This window comes from Bos grunniens, chromosome 15 (assembly GCF_055505025.1).
Source record: "Bos grunniens cultivar Pamir isolate PY7600 chromosome 15, Bosgru_T2T1.0, whole genome shotgun sequence".
Taxonomy (NCBI): Eukaryota; Metazoa; Chordata; class Mammalia; order Artiodactyla; family Bovidae; genus Bos; species Bos grunniens.
Window position 1 is genome coordinate 36,687,501 of NC_141179.1, and position 18,599 is coordinate 36,706,099.

Here is an 18,599-nt window from a genome sequence, read left to right on the forward strand (position 1 = left end):
CCTGTCCTTCACCATCTCCTGGAGCTTGCTCAAACTCACGTCCACTGAGTCAGTGATGCTATCCAACCATCTTGTCCTCTGTCATCTCCTTCTCCTCCTGCTTTCAATCTTTCCCAGCATCAGAGTCTTTTCTAATGAGTCAGCTCTTCGCATCAGGTGGCCAAAATATTGGAGCTTCAGCTTCAGCATCTGTCCTTCCAGTGAATAATCTGGATTGATTTCCTTCAGGATTGACTGGTTTGATCTCATTGCGATCCAAAGGACTCTCAAGTCTTCTTTAACACCACAGTTGTCAGGACCATGATCTTTCAGGGGAAGCATAGATCGTTAATAACCAACAAATATTTATTATAAGATTTACTGTATGAAGATGACAGTGAATCTTTAAGATTTGTATTCCAATAGCTTTGACTACTTCTGTAATCAATTTCACTGTCAAAGAGTCAAATGGATTGGTTAGAAGGTTACCTGCTCTCCTTTCTGCTCTCCTCTCTCCTTTTATAGTTGTCAATCAGTAATTGAGTACCTTGAATCCTAGAAGTAGAAAGGAAGGAAAAAGGGGAAAAGGAAAGACAGAAAATTCTTTGATCATGCTTGGGTTAAATAAATATCTAGAATATCTAATTTGAATATTAAAAATAAAGTTCTATAGGAAGTATATGAACTAGTCAAAATTCAGATAATTGAAAATAGTTAATTCATTTAAGTTAGATTTATTATCAGTTACCTTTAATTCTAGTAGCATATTCCCTGGATTTAGATCACTTGAGTTTAAATTCTGCCTTCTGTATTTACTAGGTGTGACCTTAGGCAAGTTTTAATATTTTTTAAATAAACATTTTCATGCCTTGGTTTCCTTTTCTGTAGAACAGGGATAATGTGCGTTACCTAATTATAATTGTTTTGAGGGCTAAGTGAGATAAGATATGTAACAGTGCTCAGCAAAAGGAACTGATACTTTCTAAACATCTAGCAAATACTATTTGTGTATCTTTTCAATCATCTCTTCATCATCTATCCATCCATCCATAGCTGTTCATCTGTCTGTCCATCTATCCATCTTTTTGAATGTTTTAAACAACAGATTGATAATTTGTTTTCCCACAGAATATGTAGAACTTTTGAAATATAAAATGAATTTAATTGACCAGGGGGTGAGGGAAGAGGAGACAGCCCTGAAGAACCAAGTTATGTGCAGAGATCTGGAAGTTTTACTTTAAAGCCTCCAGCTAAATGAATACCCTAAATTTATTTCCACCAGTTCATTTAATAAAATTTATATAATTAGGCCAATATTTATGGAGTGTTTTCTTTGTGTAAAATAGGTACTAGGTGCTATGGGAATACAGAGAAGTCTAGTATTTTGTTCTTTCCCTGGAAAAGTTTGTAATCTGATTGGGATTACTGGCTCAGGTGGTAAACAATGCAGGAGACCTGGTTTGAATCCCTGGGTCAGAAGGATCCCCTGGATAAGGGAAGGGCTACCCACTCCAATATTCGTGCTTGGAGAATTCCATGGATAGAGGAGCCTGGCGAGCTGCAGTCCATGGGTTGCAAAGAATCGGACATGACTGAGCAACTAATGCATAAAAATATAATTATAGTATATATTTTAAAAAGATTGTTTAAGATAGTATGCATTGTGTTGAATGTGTTGTATAAAAAATAAAATTTCAGGGTATTTATAGAAGTGATTAGAAGATGGGTGGATTTAGTTACCTGGAATAGGCTCAGTTAGTTTCCTAGTGATAAGAAAGGAAGGCTGAGGAAATAGGGAAAGGACAGGCAAAGCAAAGGCTGGGAGGTAGCAATTAAGTGAAGTCTGAGTGTATCAAAGAAGGTTAAAGTGTAGACTACTAGAAGATAAGCTTAGAAAGACTGATTGGGTCTGGATGGAGGGCCTTGAATGCCAGAGTCAGGAGTTTGGACTTTTTCTGTCATCAAAGGAGAGCCACTGATTTTTTTTTGATCAAGGGAATGGCTTAGTACTGGGGGTGGCAGCAAGACTGATTTGGAGGTGGAGATACTGAAATTAAGGATATCAGTTTACAGTCTGTTGTAAGAGTCAAGGTATGAAGTGTAATAAAGCCCTGTATGAAGGTGATCATGAGTATGGTAAGAAGGTATGAGCATGAGAAACATTATTAAGAGTTGATGGAGCTTAATGACAGGCTGGCAGTGATGAGCAAGGATAGAAAGAGGAGATAGATTTGGTGTCCATGTTTTGAACTTGGATGATTCTCAGCACTATGCTTCCCTGGGTGTGAATGAATGAGGGAGGGTGTTGAGGAAAAGAATGAATCTAATTTTTAAAAAATTATTTATTTGTTATTTTGACTGTACTGGGTCATTGTTGCTACACATGAATATTCTCTGTGTCAGACCGAGGTGGGCTACTCTCTAGTCGTGATGCACAGGCTTCTCACTGTGGTTGGTGGCTTCTCTTGTTGCAGAGCACAGACTCTAGGGTGAGCAGCTTTCAGTAGATATAGTACACGGGCTTAGTGGCCTTGCAGCATGTAGAATTTTCCTGAACCTGGGATCGAACCCATGTCCCTGCATCTGGCAGGCAGATTCTTAACCGTTGATCACCAGGGAAATCCCCTATGAATCTAATTTCAAGTTCTGTTGAATATGACATAGCAAGTACATCTTGGCATAATCTTGATATACTTTTCTAGAAGTCATTTGAGGATTGTTGTATTTCAGGGAGATGAGAGAGAGTTCACTGTTGGGAATATAGATATAAAAATAATAATTTAGATATCAAGGATAAGATGTTTGATAAAAAGGATATAGAGAAAGAATATATGGGTTGGCAGCCTTAACATGTGAGTGGCATTTTCTGTGATTATAGAGGTACCTTAATTAAAAAAAAAACTATTTTCTCATCTCTTCATCCTTAATTTCCCCTCACTCTTTCCTCCCCAATATTACCATTTATCTGCAGTGTGTTGTACAATATACTGAGCACTGGGGATCCATTACTAAACAAGGTAGTCATCACCCCTGTGCTCGTGGAACATATAGAATAAACCTAAAAAAATAAAATGAAATCTTTTAATGTTTTCTGTTTTCTTCCATTTATCTTAAGCTTTTGGTAACATTTATATAAGCATTTGTCCCCATGGGTCTAAAAGACATTCTCTGACAACAGATTTGTCTTCTTTTTGTGGACACTTTTTATTATTATTATATTGTGAGGAATATTCTGTAGGATCATAATTTTAGGAATATATTACTCATCACTGAAGTTGAAAAACACTGACTGAACCACATGACCCACTACCACCTCCTGCCACCCTCTTTGCAGAGAGGTTTTTATTGTGTCAAGATTATAAGTTAAGACCCTTTGGGAAAAGAGCTTTTTGGCAAGATGAAGGAAAAAGATCTTTCCTTTTAGAACAATCTTATTTCTCACATTCAGATTTCTCTTAATGATATGAAATTTATTTCTGATCATAATAAAACTTGTAACTGGACTTTGGACTTTCCCTTTCTCCTATTTCTTCTATCTGTATTCTGCTTTTAATTTTGCCATTAAGTCAACCCAGTACCGTCATCTCACCCTTCTCCACTCTTTACTAATAAAACAGAGGAATGGTGGCCATTTCAGGTTTATAAAGGATGAAAGTATCCTTCTAAGAAATGATCTGTAATTATCTGAATTTAAATGCTGAGATTCAAGCTCAGGGAATCATATGTTGTTGACGGTCCCTAATTCATTACACTTCCACTCTTTGGTGTACTTCCCCTTCTCCTTTACTTGATCCATTTTTGATTTAGAGGATTATACCTGAGATTATTTAGAACAGAAGTATCAGGTAAAAAGGGAGTATCAGTTCAATTCAGTTCAGTTCAGTTGCTCAGTCATGTCCGACTCTTTGCGACCCTGTGGACTGCAGCACACTAGGCCTCCCTGTCCATGACCAACTCCCAACCATCTCATCCTCTGTCATCCCCTTCTCCTCCTACCTTCAATCTTTCCCAGCATCAGGGTCTTTTCAAATGAGTCAGTTCTTCACATCTGGAGGCCAAAGTATTGGAGTTTCAGCTACAACATCAGTCCTTCCAATGAATATTCAGGAGTGATTTCCTTTAGGATGGACTGGTTGGATCTCCTTGCAGTCCAAGGGACTCTCAAAAGTCTTCTCCAACACCACACTTCAAAAGCATCAATTCTTCAGCACTCAGCTTTGTTTATAGTCCAAGTCTCACATCCATACATGACTACTGGAAAAACCATAGCCTTGACTAGATGGACCTTTGTTAGCAAAGTAATGTCTCTGCTTTTTAATATGCTGTCTAGGTTGGTCATAACTTTTCTTCCAAGGAGTCTTTTAACTTCATGGCTGCAGTCACCAGCTGCAGTGATTTTGGAGCCTCCAGAAATAAAGTTTGTCACTATTTCCACTATTTCCCCATCTGTTTGCCATGAAGTGATGGGACCAGATGTCATGATCTTAGTTTTCTGAAAGGCTGAAGCTCTATACAGTCAGCAAAAGCAAGACTGGAAATATCAGACATTATATATAAAATATACTTTTCTGATAAAAAGGAGGACATTCTTTCTTATTAAAGTATAGAATTGATTTACAATGTTGTGCTAGTTTCAGGTATACTGCAAAGTGATGCATATATATGTATATATATACACACATATATGTCTATATGTGTGTGTGTATTCTTTTTGAATTATTTTCCCTTATTGGTTATTACAAGATATTGAATATAATTCTCTGTGCTATACAGTAGGTCCTTGTTTATCTAGTTTATGTATAGTACTATGTGTATGCTAATCCCAAACTCCTAATTTATCCCTTCCTTGTTTCCCCTTTGGCAGCTGTAAGTTTGTTTTCTATGTCTGTGAATCTATTTCTGTTTTGTAAATAAGTTCATTTGTGTTGTGTTTTAAGATTTGACATATAAGTGATATAATATGATATTTGCCTTTCTCTGCTGACTTACTTCACTTAGTATGATTATCTCTAGGTCTACTTTATGTTGCTGCAAATGGCATTATTTCACTTTTTATGGCTGAGTAATATTCCATTGTATGTATGTACCACATCTTATCTATTCTTCTGTTGATCGACATTTAGGTTGCATTAATGTCTTGACTATTATATGCAGTGCTGCAATGAACATTGAGGTGCATGTATCTTTTTGAATTAAAGTTTTTGTCTTTTCTGGTTCAGGAATGGGATTTCTGGATCGTATGGTAGGTCTAGTTTTAGTTTTTTAAGGAACCTCTATACTGTTCTCTATAGTGGCTGCATCAATTTACGTTCCCACCTTTTCTCCACACCTTCTCCAGGATTTATTATTTGTAGACTTTTCAACAATGACTATTCTGACCAGTGTGAGGTGATACATCATTGTAGTTTTGATACACATTTTTTTCTAATAATTAGCAATGATGAACACATTTTAATGCAAAGAAGGACATTATTGATGAGGAAGAAAACTCCTGTTAAGAGTGTTCTGAAATGGAAAGATAGTTTCTGTCGTATTGGAAAGAATAATGTAAATCTGAGTGCTTTAAACTTTGAGTTAGATATAAAATCACTTTAGTAATATCTTTTAAAAAAGCACTTTGGCTGGAGCAACATCTATATTTATATAGATTACTTAGGAATTTTCAGCATGCAGGAAAAACATGTCAAATTTTCAGGGCTTTAATACTAACCCAGCTTTGGGTTCCTGAAATCACTTTCATAGTGGGCCAATCTGGCCACCAAATTTGGATAAGAATTCCAGATGCTGAGTGTCTCAGCATAAATAAAAATTGTGGACATGTACCCAGTGCTTGGTTATTTTTGTAAACTTGGATAGAGATAGATACTAAGTCAATTTTGTGAGGTGAAATTTTGACCTCGGAAATACAGATCACTTTAGAAGACAATAATAAGGCATAACACTTTTATTTTTAGGAAAAAATAAGACAAAAGCTTTTGAAGTTTGAATAATACCTGTCTTTTTCAACCTGCTGAAAGCTTTCTGGGCTAGAGAGAAATATCTGAAAGGGTAGTTTTTATAATGGTCCTACTGCTAATATAAACTTAACATTATCAGCAGAGATGGCACTGATAACAGTATGTAAGGCCTTATACTCTGGAAAGTTGTAGTGCTCTTGTTAGTATTCGTATTCACTTTTTATTAATTGGTCTTTCTTATTGTTTTCCATTTTAATTTACTGTAAGACTAATAAATCTTGTTCTTAAATAACAGATTGCATCACAGCATTCAGCATTAAAATGCACTCCTTTTTGGGGGAAGCCAGATAGATGTGTTTACTCTGTAGAGAGATTTAGATTTGATTTTTTGTTTTCTTCATGGTAATTATGTTTGCACTTTGCTGATCACTAGTTGTGCATTATTACAATGGAAGGTGACAATTTGATTGTCTTCAATTGGAGAAACAAGTAATTTTATATTCACTAAGCTGTCAGGTAACACTAACTCACAGTACTAAGAGCTCCTGGCAATGTGGCTTGGCACCTATATTTAACTGCTTTGATGCTTGTGTAACCTCTGCTGAATCAGAAATACTTTGCCTGCTGGAAATGGTTTTCAGTGTTGTACAATGAGGTTTTCATTAAGTAGACAAACTGAAAATGAACTGCAAAGCCTCTGTTGTTTCTCTCCTCCCCTTTCCCCTTGTCCCTCCCCCTTCTCCTCTCCTTCCCCACCCTCGCCTGTTCCCCTCCCGCTTTCTCTTCTTCCTAGTCTTTCTCCTCTTATTTGATAGGAACCTGAAGTTTATACCTTATTTCATTATGTGAAAGAGAGAAATTGCTGGCTTGCTTTAGCTAAAGGAGAACCTCAGAGATTAGCTTCCTTACGTAATTTTGCTCAGTGATACCATTTGTGAGGCTTTGCTTTTTGAAACTACATAGTATCAATGTTCATTTTTCTCTTTTTTCTGGCAATGCTGAAAAGTGAAAATAGAGGTGACAGCTTCCTACGTACCTTTTCTCTCTGAGAAGTTATTGTTCTGGTTTATAATTTTATTGATAATTGGATAAGATATCCTGTAATTGGGCTTTCATACTTGTGGATTTGTTTCAAGCTGTCAAAGACATATTTAGTATTTACTTTAAAAATTATGGTTCTCATTTCATGTGAAGAGGAGATTCAAAGTGAATGTATATAAATAAGTTCATTTTACTATTATTTTAGACAGCTTTCTTTCACTCAAGCCAAATAGAAGTCTTTCATTTGAGGGATAAAATCATTGTGTGTGATTAAAATCCTCTTAGTAAGTACATTTATAGTAGCCATTGTTTGGTTTTTCTCTTATTGTTAGGTGACTGATTTTATTTATGTATTCTAGGCCTGGCTTTCCAAAGCAAAGATCTCAACAAGTAATTGGTGGATTAGCTTTGAGAAAAATTCAGTATTATTTCTATCAAGCACAAAGTATAGAGGTTACATGAAGGCAAGTTGTTTTGATCCCAGGAAGAAACTGGATACTCAGAGACACATGTAATAATTATAGGTTTTCCATAGGCAATCCATCAGGCAGGCCAGTCATTAGGCTGGTTGCCTGCCTCTTCCAGCAGATACTAACCAATTAGACAGAGGTGGTTACGTGATGTAACATTATCAGGAGAAACAATTCATGAGTCAAAGCATTCCAAGACATATGAGCTCTAGTCCAAAGAACAGTCTTAAGCTATATAAAGTGACAGCAATATTGTCAGCTAAATATAAACTCTAGAAACACAAACTTTGATGACTTGAGAAGAATCTGTTCCAGGTAGTCTCTGTTTTGTAAGAACCTCAGAAGGCCTTTGAAGACAATTTTGGAGCTTTGGTGTGAAAAATTAGAAGCCTTAGATAAGTCAAACTCCATTAATTTAAGCCCCTTCTTAGACATACTTCAAGGGCTTCAAGCCTTTTTCATTTGCCCCATCACTACTGATTTGACAGCTAACTCAAATTAGTGAGTTTTCTTCTAGCAGATATTGTCTGTATATGTTACCATATATATTCTGAAAGAGCCACTACAAACTTTAAAAGATAGGTTTATAACTCTCCAGGGTAGCTCTGAAAGCAGTAACCTTCTTCATGGAATTTTCTGATTTGCTATTAAGGAGATGGAAGAGGGAGAAAAAGCTGGCAGAAGCGTAGGGAAGTTTGGAGGTGGAGTGAGGGACAGGTGCTAGTGCTGGGTCAAACAATACAGAGAATCAAAAACAACCCTCAGGCTCCACATGAGGGAACTGCGGGTGGGTGGAGAAAAGTTTAAAAAGGTTTATCTTAATTTTAATGTCTGAAAAGGGGCCCTCCCTCAGCCTGTCCCAATACTTAAAGGTGGAAATTAGAGGTTCAGGAAGAGGATTTTTAAATCACTCTTTGCTCTAGGCTGGGTGGACTGGCATCTTTTGTAGGGGTTTCTGGGTATTGTGCATTTTGGCAGCTAAACTTATCTGTTACTCATGCTCCTTAAAATGAGAGGCACTGTGTTATATTTTTGGAAAATTAGTTGTTTATTTCTCAGTATCAAATCAATTGCAGCATTAAATTAACAGTGAAGTATCTGACTGAAATAAGTCTACCTTGGTAGCCTGGGGCTGAGTTGCAAAAATAAATGTGAATGTTGGCCTGAATTTTTAATTTTTTCTTTAAATAAACCAACTATTAAAATGTTGCTTTATGTTAAAAACAGGGCTTCTTTTGAGTAAATGTAGCACACCTAAGAAATGAATGCCATTTGATAATAACCTTAGAAGTAATGAAAACATTAAAAAAAAACAGGTTAAAATATTGTTCTAATAAGTTCAGTGGCTTCTTTGGATAATTATGCCAGTCCCAAATGATAGTATTGAAGTGTATTTTTTCCATGCAATGGTAAAAGGGAGAAAAAAGCAATTTCAAGTGACTGTGCCTTATGAGAAAGTTGTTCTAAAAATTCCTAACTTTTAGACATAAAAATAACTTTAAAAAATAGCACTACCAAATAAGAAAGATTTAAAGTTCTAGAAAGTAAGGTTTGTCTGAGATAGAATACTTAATGTGTAGATATCCAGTCCTCACCATTTTACCCAGTCTTGGACCAGCTAATCTTGATTTCTTATTAAAGAATATAAAATAAACTTACTGTCTGAGTAGGTTGATAATGGTGTAAGCATTCAGATTTTATTCTGGAGTTTTGGAATAAAATAATAATCTTCCTAGAAGCACTCTTACTGGCTTCCTAGAAAACTTTATCAATTACTGGGGACTTCATCTCCTACCATCTCATTTTCAGAAGTCCTAAGCCCTGAAGTTCTTCCCAGTGGCTGGCATCCTGGGAATTCACTTGATCTGCTGGGCAGAGACATTTCAAACTCAGGGAACACATGATGGGAATTTAGTTTTATGTGTCCCAGAGATATGTAATTCTCTTTGGAGATTTTACTTGATAATAGCTATGCCCCAGAAAACCATCTTGTTTAACCAATGTGATAAGTTGACAATGTAGTTCTTCTCTCTGATTATAATGTACTCTGTGTAGTCAATACACTGGTACCATGTGAGTGTAATTTCCTCTTTTATTTTATCTCCAATGCACTGTATTATAAATAAACAGTTAAAAAAAACACCAAACAAATCTGTTGCATCTCCTTTTAAGATTGTACCACTGTAGACACTTGTTCTAGTAAAGTAGAATTGGGCGCATTTGATTGCATTTAAATTTTTCATGCTTCAGCAGTTTGACTGGGAGCACAGTAAAGAAAAATCCCATGAGCGAGGATAGTTTAGAATAATAGAACTTGATTTTGTGTATTATAGCGGCAACATTTGTGCTGCTTTAGATAGGGTTGTGTCAGCACTTCCATTATAAACCCCTGTTTTCAGGGGGTATATAGCTAGGGAGTTTTTTTTTTTTTTAATACAAATTAAAAAAACAATTCATTTGAATGATTTTTAAGTTATAATAGTGCAAAAATAAAACAAAGTTAAGTCACATAGAAATTGACCATTTTCACAAAGCTTTTAATTCTTTTGCTTATTAGTTGTATATGAAAGTGAAAGTGAAAGCCACTCAGTCGTGCCTGACTCTTTGTGACCCCGTGGGCTATACAGTTCCTACAATTCTCCAGGCCAGAATACTGGAGTGGGTAGCCTTTCCCTTCTCCAGGGGATCTTCCTGACCCAGGGATCAAACCCAGATCTCCCACATTGCAGGCGGATTCTTTACCAGCTGAGCCACAAGGGAAGCCCATTAGTTGTAACATGGGCAGCAGCTAAAGTAAGATACTATTCTAATACACTGTGGGGGTGGAAGTTTTTGTAATGGAAAATTACTGATACGAGGATTAAAAATAAAAATCAGCATCCCATGTGATATTTTAAAACATTAAAGCAAGTGTATATTTGATCTATGAGTTTCTAAAGAAGAGTAGCCATGGTGCAATGATTATAGTGAAGGCATTACCAAAAGTAAAGTATCTCTGCAGCTTCCTCAATGCAGTTTAGTTGGTCTAGTGAAAGGGAAAGCTAAAGTAAAGAACTGAGATAAATGAGAATGTAATCAGAAAATTGAAGGATTCTATAACAAAATACTTGTGCAAAAGTAGTCAGTAAATTGAATCTGAGACATTTAATTTAAGTAAATCTAAGACATTTAATTGAAGAAGGCAATGGCACCCCACTCCAGCACTCTTGCCTGGAAAATCCCATGGATGGAGGAGCCTGGTAGGCCGCAGTCCATGGGGTCGCTAAGAGTTGGACACGACTGAGCGACTTCACTTTCACTTTTCACTTTCATGCATTGGAGAAGGAAATGGCAACCCACTCCAGTGTTCTTGCCTGGAGAATCCCAGGGACGGGGGAGCCTGGTGGGCTGCCGTCTATGGGGTCACACAGAGTCGGACACTACTGAAGCGACTTAGCAGCAGCAGCAGCAGCAAGACATTTAATAAACTTCATTAAAAAAGAATTTGTGCACATTTTCCTTTTAAAAATGCAACAAAATCACCATCTAAAACAAAAAGCTTTAACAAAACTATCAGTAAAAGACAAACCTGAAATAAGCCCAACAATTTTATCAAAAGGAAATGTCTACAGTGAGGCAATACCTAGCTAAAAGAACAAGTCACCTTTTTTCTCTGCTAACAACATATTGAGAACTACAGAAACACAAGAAATTAAATACAATGTGATATGGAAAAGTATTCTTGGAACAAAAAATGTTAATTTCTTTCCTAAAGGGAGGGATTTTGAAGTTGAGTAAGCCTTCCTCGGTTGTTAACTATTATGGTCTATCCATTTCTCCTCCTTGTCCGTTAATGAAGTTGTGAACTGAGGATGAACAGTCAGATTTAAGATTGCTTTTTGTTGGCAGCCTATATTTTATTTGCAACCCTGATACACATTTGTATTTGTAGGTGCAAAATAAAACACAGATTGTGTGATGTTATAAATTGGTAGCTTTCCTGAATGGTCACTGGAGGAATCACCAGAAGACTGTTGATGAAGTAGAGGTGAAGCCTTTCCTCACTAATTGTATTCAGCGTGTAATTTCTAAACTTCCCTCTGAATTTTGATTTTCAATTAACACTCCCCATTTGAAGATAATTTTCTATTTAATGTAATTGCAGGAAATAATTTATTGGCTGATTAAGACTGAGGGCCCAGCCTTCCTTAAGAAAACACTCTAACAAACCAGCCTTTAAACTCAACCCATGGCTTTGGACAGATTTTGTCTATTTTTACAGCTGCATGGTTGTGTTTAATTAGGATTGTGCACTATTGTTCATTGGTGCAGTTTATAGTTGAAATTATTCTTAAGAGACTTTTCATTTTGGGTTTTGTGTTGTGATTAATTTATACTAAACCAACAATCACAGATATTGCTATTGGAAGGAGCCAAGTCACTTTATAATAAGAGGATGTTTGTTGGGGAACTAAAGTCACTCTGAGTTTTGGATTATGACTTTCAATTGTATTTAGCTGTTTTAAAAAGCAGCAGTAAATTCATTCTTTTGTCTTTAATGTGAATGATTACATTATTGGTACTGTTATTATCTGAACTGTGAAAACACTCTTGTTAATGGCAAGCTCTTGATAAACTTGCAGAACAGTTATAATTTGCCTGGTTTTACTATAGTGATTATGAGGCTAGTGAAATAAGTTCTAGATGATTCCTGTATACTAAGAAGCATCCTGTGGTATCATTTTCTTTAAGTTTATATACATTTCTCCATTTGTCAGTACTGAAAGAAATTAGTCAAGGATAGTCTTAAGTAATTCTTTGATATAGTACTCTTTAGAACATTTCACTTTTTTCTCCTCAAAGAAAACATAGATATACTTCTGTACTTTCTTTTCTCCATATTATTTTCTAGTATCAAGTCTAATAGATTATTTTTTTACCATTTATAGAATGATTAATAAAGTAGGTATCAGCATTTTAATATGTTTCAAAGCACTTCAAAAGCCTGTAATACTTTTATTTAGAACTGTGCATAATTAGATTAGCTGATCTTATATTAATTTTTTTCACTGTAGGATACTAAATCTGAGCCCCCTCATTAATTGTGAGAAATTTAGCATTAGCTGTTAAATCCTATGTGAAACATGGGCTGCTACATAAAAACTACTGTTTAAATTGGAATTAACTTAATTATTTTTCTTTGCACTTGATATTTCCTTCACTGCAATATTCATGAAAGCATGTGACAGATTTGTAAATTTAACTGTTAATCTCAGATTTCTAGACCCTTTAATCAGTATTTATTTGTCTGTAGAAACAGTACTAGCAAGTTAATGATTTGCTAATTTGAAAAATGCTCATGTGGTTTCCTATGTTAACTGATTTGTGCATTTTTTAAAAAATGGTATGAAATCAATTAATGTTAAAGAGCAATTAAGGTGGAGATTTTACTCCTTTCGTTACACAGCAATTTTAGAGCTAAATAAGCTATAAAACAAAAACATTGTAAAGTTTTAGAAAAATATTCAGTTGCCTCTTCTTTTAAGTTATAAACTTTTAGTGACTTTATTTCTAGGTACAATAGCTAAGAAAATCATCTTGATAAATGTTTTAAAAGGTTTGAAATTCTGTTTAATAATCATGATTTTCTGATTGTATATGAAAGTACAGAAAGAAGACCCTGTGCTGATTGTAGCTGATGTTTACTTGTAGATACATAGAGAATGTTCAGTAATTGTTTTTGGAGTTTTGAAAATATTATGCGTAGTGAGCACTTTACTGGGTTTCCCAGATGGTGCTAGTGGTAAAGAACACCACCTGCCAATGCAGAAGATGCCTGAGACAAGGGTTTGATCCCTGGGTTGGGCAGATCCCCTGGAGGAGGGCATGGCAATCCACTCCAGTATTCTTGCCTGGAGAATCCCATGGCCAGAGGAGCCTGGTGGGCTACAATCTGTGGGGTTGCAGAGTCAGACACGACTGAAACGACTTAGCATGTAAACACTTGGGCATTTTACTATGTTCACAGTAGATGCTTTGAATCTTATATAAAACAGAGGCATAGTTATTTCATGTACTCAATTAAAATGTCACAAAATTGCCTTAAGAATAATCTAGCACCATCAGCCACTCAATCAATATGTCACTTAAAAGTTTAGTTATAGCAGTTGAGACACCTTGAAGATCTTTACAAAAAAATCAGATTGACACTAGTCAGTGTTAGGCCTAATACTCATTAACATAAGGTGTAAACTAAAGATGTCTGGACCAAGTTTGTTTGGGATTTTCATCATAGATTACTTTCTCTCCTGATTATATGATTATATTTTCTTACATAGACTTCCTTTGTTTCTATGTAAAGCATAAGAGAAATTTGGATGCTTGTAAATTCATTCTCCCAACTGGTTCATCTGCTGTTTATCTTTTTGTTTTTTCTATTCTTTTTTTTTTTTTTTGCTAGCCATCAACTGAATTACTCTTAATAATCTAGTAGGGAGAACTGAGAGGAAAAATGCACACATACGTAGACTATACATTATGAAAACTCATTCCATAATAATTTCATTTGTGGATTGGTAAAGAAGAAAATGTACAATTACTGGGAAGCTTGCTGAGTTAAAAGCAAAGAGGAAAGTGAAACATAAGCTAAGAATTCTTTTTTCAGTGATTTAGATTAGATCATAAATATTTCTGAAGTTAGAGAACTTTCCTTTTTTTCTGAATTAGTCAAATATAAGTGATGGTTTATTCTTTTGTCATTGACAGTCCTTTTAAAAATCCATGCTGTTTCCTTGTTTTGTAGAAGAATGTCTTCCAAGCAAGCCACCTCTCCATTTGCCTGTACAGCTGATGGAGAGGAAGCAATGACCCAAGATTTGACCTCAAGGGAAAAGGAAGAGGGCAGTGATCAACATGTGGCCTCCCATCTGCCTCTGCACCCCATAATGCACAACAAACCTCACTCTGAGGAGCTACCAACACTTGTCAATACCATTCAACAGGATGCTGACTGGGACAGTGTTCTGTCGTCTCAGCAAAGAATGGTGAGCTTTTAAAATCTGGCCACTGTCCCTAAATGTGTCTGTTATTATGGGCTCATTACAAATATGTATTTTAGAGAAAGCTCAAAATTTGTAGCATTAGAGTTATTTGTGTTCAGGCCTTGGTGGCTCAGATAGTAAAGAATCCACCTGCAGTGTGGGAGACCTGGGTTCGATCCCTGCATTGGGAAGATCCCCTGGATGAGAGCATGGCAATCCATATATGGAAAGAGAAGCCTGGCAAGCTACAGTCCATGGGGTCACAAAGAGTCCGACATGACTGAGTGACTAAGCACAGCACAGCACATGAAAACAGCCACCATGTCTATTATTAATATACTACTGCTGCTGCTGCTGCTGAGTCGCTTCAGTCGTGTCTGACTCTGCACAACCCCATAGACGGCAGCCCACCAGGCTCCTCCATCCCTGGGATTCTCCAGGCAAGAACACTGGAGTGGGTTGCCATTTCTTTCTCCAATGCATGAAAGTGAAAAGTGAAAGTGAAGTCACTCAGTCGTGTCCAACTCAGCGACCCCATGGACTGCAGCCTACCAGGCTCCTCTGTCCGTGGGGTTTTCCAGGCAAGAGTACTGGAGTGGGGTGCCATTGCTTTCTCCAATATACTACTAGTTAGTGGGAAAATTGGAAAATGGTTTGTGGTTTAGATTTTGTCCATTATTAGGTCAACTTGCCAAGAGGGATTTAGTTTAATTTTGAGGAAAGTTTGGTTATCTTATTCTCTGATTCTCTGTGTTTAAGATAGTGAACTCAATAACACAAAATAGGTATGATCCAATAAAGTGTGGCCGTGTATTAATATGGAAAAATTATAATAAGCAAACATATCTATGTGAATGAGGTCATAGAGTGAATACATCTTCAGTAAGGAAATGCAAGTATTTATCATTTTTAACAGTCATTCTTGATTAATAATAAAGCTTTTCTCACTTATGTGCCTACATATTAATTTCAAAAGGACATGCAAAGCTCCTAAGTATCATTCAGTCAAACTGCAGGAGTTTGCCCTAAAGGTAGAACAGCATCAAATACACGCAATGTATTGTCCTACTTTCTCGTGTTAAGTTCTACCTGTAACCATTAAAACAGGCACCATAATAAGTGACATTACTTATCTAGTTAAAGCAAAAGTATTCAATTTTTTTAGCATTTATAACTGACTGAAATCTTAACGTATTTTATTAGATTAGGAATTTTAAATCCTGTTTTACATGTCTTAACTCTTGGTTAAATTAATGAAAAATATTTTAAGTGGGAAATGAAGAAAAGTTTTATCCTTTAATGAAAGTTAAGTAATATTTAAAAATGCCTCTTTTTATATTTAAAAATTCTTGCTGTATTGTCTCAAAACTAGTTCAAAGACTTAATTCCATAATTTATGGAGGCAGACATTTCTCTTTTTCAGATGATTTTTCAGTCACAATTAGTACTCTGAAGCAGTAGGTGAGAAATAGAGAATTGGACTAGACTAACTGTTCTAGACCAACTTTAGATTCAAAGGGGATCATCATTAAACAATTAGATCCACTGGAAGATTTGTTTTCCTTGCATAGGGAAAAGAAAAGATATGGTTGGAAAGATTGTTTGGGACCAGTTATCCAACAAGATCTTATATTAATAGATAACTTTATGGAAGTGAGATTTGATTCTAAGCAGAATAGGAAGCCCTTAAAGTGTTTAAGAACTTCAAAAAGAGAATTTCTGACTGTATTATGAATAGATGGGAGGGAGACAGAGTGAAAGGAGGAAGATCTGTGGGAAAGCTACTTGAGAAATCCAGGCAGAGATGATGGTGGCTTGGGTTAGTGTAGAGGCAGATCAGATAAAGAGAAGGGATGGGTTCAAGATATATTTTAGCTTTTATGCCAAATATACTTATGGACAAATCAAAATAACTACACTGGAAAATACAAGTTGAGGCAGAAATAATACAGTTCAGATTTACTTCTTTAGAGCACTCTACATTTTTCTTAGTAAAATTTATTTTGTATATTAGCAAGTGCAAAATTGCTTTGGTGAGTTAGTCTCAAAGTCTTATGATCTAATATTTTGTCAGAAAATAGATATTAATAATTTGCTTACCAAATTTATGTTAAGTGGGATTTATGGTAGCATAAAATAGTTTAAGTATACAAATATGTTATATTAACATAAAAGAAATCATATTTGCTGGAAATGTTTTCAAACTTTCATTCTCTTCTGATATCAATCATTACTTTCCACTGGAGCCTTTGTATATTCTGAATGTCTGGAAGCCAAAATATTTTGTTTTAGCTCCGACTCTATGGTATTTCCCAGCTGTGTACTTATATGGTATAATAAAAGGATTTAACAATTGGGAAATAGCAGCTGCATTTGGAAATTCCCTTTTGTGCTCCCTTTTCATTTGATAGATTCAGTAATGTATAACAAGTGTAACATCAGACCTGTAATGACTTATACCCCAAGGATCATATCACTGACCAAGTTTTCTCAACCAAGCAAAGGAAAACGATAGCAGGATTTTAGGTTTCTTGCAAACCTGTATATAGAGAATATGAGCACTGGGGTAGGGTAACTATGGTTAGAGTAAAATTTAATAAACACTTAGCCTCATTCAACATTCAAGTAAATTAAATCCAGAGTAGTGTTATGAGGTTAAGTGAAACTTGTAACTCTCTACAGTGGATCGTATTTGTTATACATTGTACTGAACTCGTAAAATCAGCATGGAGCAATAGGAAACAAGAGTGCCCGGAGTGGAATGGGTGAGGGAGAGAGTGGTATGATATCAAATCTAGGAGGCAGGCAGATGACAGGTACTACAGGGTATCATAGGCTACAGTGAGGTGTTTGGTTTACTTTAAGTGGAGGAGGAAGCCACTGGAAGATTTTAAGTAGGACACTACCATGATTTGATTTATTATATTTTGAAAACATCATATTAGCTGCTGTGTACAGAATGGATTGCAAGAGATGACACCAGAAACAAGGGCGCTTATTGAGAAAACCGTTGCAGTAGTGCAGGTGAGAGTTTGATGATGAGTGAAAGAGGGGCAGTTAGGGAAGTCATTCTTTGAAGAGTTCCATAGAGTCTGACGGAGAAGACAATGGCACCCCACTCCAGTACTCTTGCCTGGAAAATCCCATCGACGGAGGAGCCTGGAAGGCTGCAGTCCGTGGGGTCACTGAGGGTCGGATACGACTGAGTGACTTCACTTTCACTTTCCACTTTCATGCATTGGAGAAGGAAATGGCAACCCACTCCAGTGTTCTGGCCTGGAGAATCCCAGGGATGGGGGAGCCTGATGGGCTGCCGTCTATGGGGTCGCACAGAGTCAGACACGACTGAAGCGACTTAGCAGTAGCAGCATAGTGTCTGAAGATGACAAGATTCACACAGAGGGTGAGCAGGATATTTTATGTAATATACACTTGGGTAGAAATTGAGTCAATAATATTTTATAACACAAAGTAAAGTTGATGAGACCAGGGCGTGGGGAAGGATAGGCAATGCTCCTGCACTAAGAGTGTTCCATGTGAGGAAGAAGCTTTTTGCCTAACAAGGAGCTGTTTACAGGTGACTTCTGGGGTAGGTTATGGGAATGTGGTCTGATACCAACATTATCTCTTATAAGATCCCCAAAGTGACAGGACTGTGAGTGGGACCTCCTGCATGCATGTGTACCTGTGTACTTGCGTGCATTCCCATGTTATATATCTTAAGACAAATGGATTATATGCATTTGGCTTTTAATTACTAGTCTAATTAGGTAGAAATAATCATACTGGACCCTCAAGTCCAGATATCAGAATTCCTTATTTTAGAGACCTATTTAAATTCCTGAAAGTTTTATCTCCTAGATAAGTTTTAAAAGTAATTTTCCACTATAAATAAAAGATGTCAATAAATCCTTAGTTGCAATTTAAAGAAAATAATAGGCATATTGAAATATTTAATAAATAATTGTTGGGAATAATACTTCCCTGCTTGCAAACAATTTCTCCTCTCTGTCTCTCTTGCTTTCAGTTCAGCGAAGTTGCTCATCCACTCTGAAGCATTCCATATAGTTTGTTTTGAGTTATAAAAATTCTGGTGTGGATTTTGTACCTTTTCTAGAATGGAGCCGTTGCCA

The 18,599-nt window shown here is 36.2% G+C and overlaps 1 protein-coding gene across 50 annotated transcripts in view; it reads left to right on the forward strand.

The window, feature by feature from the left end:
* Positions 1–18,599, forward strand: part of SOX6 (SRY-box transcription factor 6) — a 719,879-nt gene that overhangs the window by 290,771 nt on the left and 410,509 nt on the right. For all 50 annotated transcript variants that reach the window (XM_086339827.1, XM_086339833.1, XM_086339855.1 and 47 more), the window contains one exon: positions 14,229–14,469. In XM_086339827.1, coding sequence (XP_086195953.1) covers positions 14,233–14,469 — 237 coding nt within the window. In that variant the 5' untranslated portion in view covers positions 14,229–14,232. The remainder of the gene's footprint in view (positions 1–14,228; positions 14,470–18,599) is intronic.